This window comes from Otolemur garnettii, unplaced genomic scaffold (genome assembly GCF_000181295.1).
Source record: "Otolemur garnettii isolate 467f Iridium unplaced genomic scaffold, OtoGar3 scaffold00180, whole genome shotgun sequence".
NCBI classification, from domain to species: Eukaryota; Metazoa; Chordata; class Mammalia; order Primates; family Galagidae; genus Otolemur; species Otolemur garnettii.
Window position 1 is genome coordinate 2,378,831 of NW_003852575.1, and position 6,351 is coordinate 2,385,181.

The following is a 6,351-nucleotide window of genomic DNA, read 5'->3' on the forward strand; positions in this document are numbered from 1 at the left end:
AAAAAAAAAAAAAATCTGATTTTTCTACTTTAATAAAGTTAACATTTAAAACTTTCTAATTATGTCTATAATGCTTAGGAAGGAGCATTTATAGTCACTTAAGACTTGTAATTCTTGGGAGAAAAAATAACATACAATAAACATACTAAAAAGTCCAGAGAATCTTATTATATCTTACCTTGTCAATTTTATCATTAAAGGTTGTGGTTTTCAATTTCTTCCAGCAGTTCAAGTGAAATTCTATTTTACAGTACTGGCAACAGCTGATACGTATAAAACCCTAGGATTTCAAAAAAATTTAATTCACATTTTAAGATGTCTTTGCGCACACACACACTCAAAGCACACAAATTAAGGGAGCTATGTTCACTAGGCAGATATAACTAGACATCCTCCTCACGAGAGAGTATAATACTTCTGTACTCCAAAATGCCTACTGCCAGAGATTAGAACTTGACTGACATAATCATTTCCACAGTATATAGTTATATTATTTATTCTTTACAATGTGTCAAATATTTTACAAACACTATTTCATCTGATTAACTCACCAGAGACAGTGGGATAGTGGGCAGCTACTATGTTCTAGAATAAATAAATTAACCACTCATTCAATTAAGTGCCAGACTTGATTTCAAATTTAGGTTTCTAGGGGCTAATTCAGTGCTCACAATGGCTTTTACATTCTTGGACTCAAATTTTACAGGAAAACAGAATTCCAACAAATCCAAGGTAACAATCTCATTTTAATCCTAAGGACTAGGTGGTTACATAAAACACTAGCTAGAAGGAAGAGAAGGTATCAGCTAGCCTTGTCTCTCAGGTCACAAGCCCATAGTGTTTATTTGGTGGCTCTGGGTGCCCATGTGAAATGGTGCAGACCTAAAGAAGTCCAGGGGAAGGAGTGGACACAAACTGCTAGGTAGCCAGGGAAACTGGGTGCTTTTAATTACACAATGTGTTCTGAATCCATCTTGAGGCATACTTTTACAAGTGAACGTCCCATGGTACCTCCATTATTACCTTAAAGTCTGGATCAGTTATGTATATCTGTATTTTGGAATATCCACGGCATTTCTGATAGCAACAAATGGCATCTGGCACTGGAGGGAATTTGCATTCTTCAACAAATTTCTCTAACAGCATCTAAAACAGAATAAACAAAAATGATACAATTACAAAATTAATTTGTCAACAAAAATGCTTGTGATTTCAAAAGCCTCTTGCCAGAAAAATATTTTCAGCATACAAATGGCTAAATTCTTTTAGCCAAGAACAAACCATACAGAACTTTTGACATTTTTCCTTTTAAAAAGAGGCTGATACAGAGATAACAGGAGAGGGATGTTGAAAAGAAGAGGACTGAACAAAAATCGTTATTTCAGAATTTCAGAGTCACAATCAAAATCTTCTCCTCTGTTATAATCATCAAACCTCATTTTGTAATTTATAGCTCTTAATGAATGCCCAAACTACTATTTGTGTATCTTCTTTGCAGAAGTGTCTGTTCAGATCCTTCTACTTTTTTTTTTTTTTTTTAAAACAGAGCCTCAAGCTGTCACCTGGGTAGAGTGCCGTGGCATCACAACTCACAGCAACCTCCAACTCCTGGGCTCAAGCGAGTCTCCTGCCTCAGCCTCCCAAGTAGCTGGGACCACAGGCACCGCCACGATGCCCGGCTATTTTTTGGTTGCAGCTGTCATTGTTGTTTGGCGGGTCTGGCCTGGATTTGAACCCGCCACCTTAGGTGTATGTGGCTGGCACCTTAGCCACTTGAACCACAGGTGCCAAGCCAGAACCTTCTACTTTTTAATTATTTCCCAAGTATTCAAGAACCATTTCATAACTGTGGTAATTATGAAGAAACAATGATGCTGTACCTTCCTCTAAATATTACCAGTACAGCATTATCATTTGATAACACACACTCTAGATTCAAATCCCAGCACCACCATTTGCTTGCTATTTTACCTTGAGCTCATCACATAACCTGTCTAAACTTCATCTTCCTCATCTATAAAGTAAGAATGATTGCAGTATCCATCTACTAAGTGAAAGGTATGTGACTGGCACATAGGAAACATCAGTGATTCTCCTTAGACTTCAAAGGAGATATGCAGATGGGGAGCTTGGGACAGAGTATATGCCTACCTCTTTGTCTTCTGATACCTAAGTCTGTCAGTGCTGATGAGCTTTTATAGGTAGTAAGAAATTTCTACAGAAATAAAGTTACCTTTATTTTCTCTGGCTGAGACTCTTCAATAATCACATTACTTGTGGGCCAAGTTAACACTCCAGGAAGACGATAGATCAAGGTTTTCGCTTTCTCAAAGTGATTGAGAGCTTCTAGAAATCTAAAGTCATGATTACGAAGAAAGACAGTATTAAAGATGTGCCATGATATTTTCACCCACCACAATGAAAGCCATCAAGACCTCAAGCTTATTGGGAAGAGTGTATTTGATAAATCGTGCCACAGAAATATTCAATATAGGCTAAATTTTCTTTAAAAAATGGAGGCACTGTTGTTTGCTATGAAAGTGATACACATGAACTCTCTCCTGGACACTGGCTTTAATATAGTAGGTCCATACTAGTCCTTTTAAAGTTGTAACTTATTTTTCTTTTTTCTTTTTTCTTTTTTTTTGAGACAGAACCTCAAGCTATCCCCCTGGGTAGAGTGCCATAGCATCACAGCTCACCACAACCTCCAACTCCTGGGCTCAAGCGAGTCTCCTGCCTCAGCCTCCCAAGTAGCTGGGACCACAGGTGCCCGCCACAACAGCCGGCTATTATTTTGGTTGCAGCCGTCATTGTTGTATGGTGGGCCCGGGCTGGATTCGAGCCCGCCACCTTAGGTGTATGTGGCTGGCACTTTAGTCGCTTGAGCCACAGGCGCTGGGCCAAAGTTGTAACTTATTTTTAAAGTTTCCAACAATTAAAACAGAAACTGAACAATTTGGCTGTCCATTTTTGTTTCATTAACTAAGCTAATTAGATTCTTGTAGAGAAATAACAATCCTCTACTCCATCTAATTAATTGTTAATAAGGGAATTATTTTTATTAAATTTGGCCCCTTTTTATTAAATTAGAATATCTATAATAAAAATTTCTCTCTGCTGAAAAAAATCTTAAAAGTGCCATGTATTCTGGATGTAAGTAAATTATTTTAGCAAAACAAATGTGTATTTAAGTTGCTTTAACTAAAAATACAAAATGCTTTTAGCTAAGACTTGATTCATGGTTTAAAGAAATGTCAACAGATTCCCACATTCCATTCAACAAAAGAATACTAACATACTGAATTATAAAGTTAACTCTTTATTCTCCTCTTCGGATTGGAGAAGAAAGAATGTTTACTGCTTTTCTCCAATCTTGAAATGATATTTCAATTAAAAAACTTATTTTTGCCTATAGGCATAGAAACACTTATGTGTAGAAGAGGAAGAATACCATCCACCAGTTAGGAAGAGTAGGACTTTCAACTAGAAGCTATACATTAGAATGCAAAATGTAGCGCACTAGACATTTAATCCCACATATTATCTAGAAATTAAAATGTAAAGCATTTCAACATGAGCAAAACTTTTCAAACCACAATCCCCATGATTTTAAACATTGTTATATTTCTAGACCTTTTGAAAATCTGCACATGACCAAGGCATTAGTTAGAGTCATTAGCTATTACTATAACTAGTAATGGTACTAGCAGTACTTAGTAATAGACAGTACCTTCATGAAGTAAAGGAACTTGCTTTAATCCTTAAAAATCTATAAAGAAGGCTTAGACACACTTTAAGATTGAGTCCCAAAAGTCTCATAAAATTTCCCCTAACAAATTAGATGAGACAATAAGGGTAACTGAAAGTAATGAATGATATTCAATTAGTCAACAATTACCTCTTTATAAAGTAACCTATTATACCTACCACTTTATTGGGTACATGTGGTAGGAACAGAGATTTTTTTTTTTTTTTAAGACAGTCTCACTATATCGCCCTGGGTAGAGTGCCATGGCATCACACCTCAAACTGTTGGGCTTAAGTAGTTCTCTTGCCTCAGCCTCCCAAGTAGCTGGGACTATAGGTGCCCGCCACAATGCCCAGCTGTTTTTTTTGTTGCAGTTGTCATTGCTGTTTAGCTGGCCCAGGCTAGGTTCGAACCTGCCAGCTTCAGTGCATGTGGCTGGTGACGTAACCACTACGGGCACCGAGCAGGGGAACAGAGATTTTTATTTTAAAGTTCAAGACATACAAGGGTAAGTGTAAAATTTATTAAATGTAGAATATAAATGTCTTAACACAATAACTAAGAAAATGCTATGAAGGCTATGTTAACCAGTTTGATGAAAATATTTCAAATTGTATATAAAACTAGCACATTGTACCCCATGATTGCATTAATGTACACAGCTATGATTTAATTAAAAAAAAAAGATTCAAGACATAATCCTGCTCTCTAAGGGTCATATAACCAATTTGGGAAGACAAAACTAAGACACAAAACATTTACAGAACTGCTACTTATTAAACTTGAGTAAGGAGGTTCCAACTGTATCAGAGCTCAGAAGAGATTTTTATTCCTAACTCATGATGTCTCTAAACATTCACATGCCTCTTATTAAAACCATCTCCATACAGATTTTGTAAAACAGGTAACTGAAAAAACTATACAATCAGATTTTTAAATTATTAATCTACACGAATTCAGTAACTACTTACAGAGGATTATATTAGAGAATATTAAATCCTCATGTCTAATTACTCTATTTTTGACTTTCTTATTAGATTGAAAATTAAGAAGCATCAAAAAATATACCCACTGGCCTTGTTATAATAATTAGTATCAGTAACGAAACACTGGGTCCTCAAGGTCAATCACAATCAACACCGTGCCACAGAGAAGAATCCAAGTCGTCCCAGAAAAGGAATCATCACATTAGACTTTGAGTGAGTTTTCAGCTTGAAGCTTAAAGTAGTATTGTTTCTACTGACCTGTTTTTCTTCAAATATACTTTTCCAATTCCACAGTAGGCCAAGCAATCAAGGCCCTCATTGGGGTAGTGTTCAATAATCCTCTTGAACTGGTTTTCAGCTTCAGATAATTCCTTCAGTAGTAGTGAAAACAATGATCACTTACACAAAAAGAGAAATGCTGGAACAGATTTTATCTGAAGGATGACTTTTTATGTAACATTGAAATAACAATTATATATTTCCAAATTCCTGTGACAAATTATACCTTCTGCATTTCATTTTCTTAGGCATTATATAAATTTGTGATCATATTCAAAAACACAATGAAATCGACCCTCTTGAATACATCAGACAACCGGCTATGCGAGCATTTATTGTTACACACTAAGTATCTGGGGTATGCTAATATTTTATTTTTTATTTTATATATTTTTTAAGAGGCAGGATCTCATAGAGTAGAGTGGTATGATAATAGCTCATTGCAACCTGGAACCTCTGGGTTCAAGTGATCCTCCTGCCTCAGTTTCTGAAGTAGCTGGGACTACAAGTGCCAGCCACAACACCCCAGCTTGACTAATAACAGAAGTTGTAAATTCCCGGTAAAAAAGACTGATTTGGGTGCAAACACACTATAATTTATATCTTAGTAAGTGCTAGTCCCTGCTCCCTGGGAAGGACTGACATCCCAATGGGATTAATGGAAGACATTCATCAAGAAAAAGGAGAATGAGCCCCAGGCACTTTAACCACTGGGAAAGAGGAAAACGTAAAAGACAACTTAGATGTGCATGGGGGAGTAACTCAGGGCTCAGCCTCATTTAGCCAGGCAGGACTGGAACCCAAGCTGGTAGAAAGGATATATACTTGAAGTCATTCTAGAGGATTTAAATATTTGCAAAAATTCCTAAACCAAGAAAAGCAAAGTTATAATGCCAAACAGTGGAGGTGAATAAAAATTTCAAGGGAGCAAGTAAAGAGCATAATTAATGGGAATCAGGGAAGCTCACATAGTAACTGTATGTGGTTCCAAGAAGCCTACACTCTAGAAATAAAATCTTCAAGTACTTACCACCCAGAACTAAGAGATATCAACATCATTTGTATTTTTATTTTCCCAGAAAAACAGTCCAACACAAAGTTGAAGTCTCCTTTCTGAACCTCCCTAGCCCATTTCCTCCTCCCATAACTAAAGGCAACCAGTACCTTAAATTTGAGATGGAGATAGTCCACATTTTCTTTATAAGATGCACAGATATCCATAAACAATATATAGTATTGATTCTATATGCTTTCAAATTTTTATATAAGTAGGATCATGTTTATGTTCTTCAACTTGCCTTTTTCCTCAATATTATGTTTGGCCTAGGATAGCCT

General features: G+C 36.3%; 1 protein-coding gene across 1 annotated transcript in view; it reads right to left on the reverse strand.

The window, feature by feature from the left end:
• Nucleotides 1-6,351, reverse strand: part of TTC3 (tetratricopeptide repeat domain 3) — a 116,913-nt gene that overhangs the window by 59,880 nt on the left and 50,682 nt on the right. The window contains exons 19-22 of the mRNA XM_023519593.1: nucleotides 4,996-5,117; nucleotides 2,234-2,354; nucleotides 1,024-1,146; nucleotides 179-280 (exon numbers count right to left, since the gene is read on the reverse strand). Of these exons, the coding sequence (XP_023375361.1) occupies nucleotides 179-280; nucleotides 1,024-1,146; nucleotides 2,234-2,354; nucleotides 4,996-5,117 (468 nt within the window). The remainder of the gene's footprint in view (nucleotides 1-178; nucleotides 281-1,023; nucleotides 1,147-2,233; nucleotides 2,355-4,995; nucleotides 5,118-6,351) is intronic.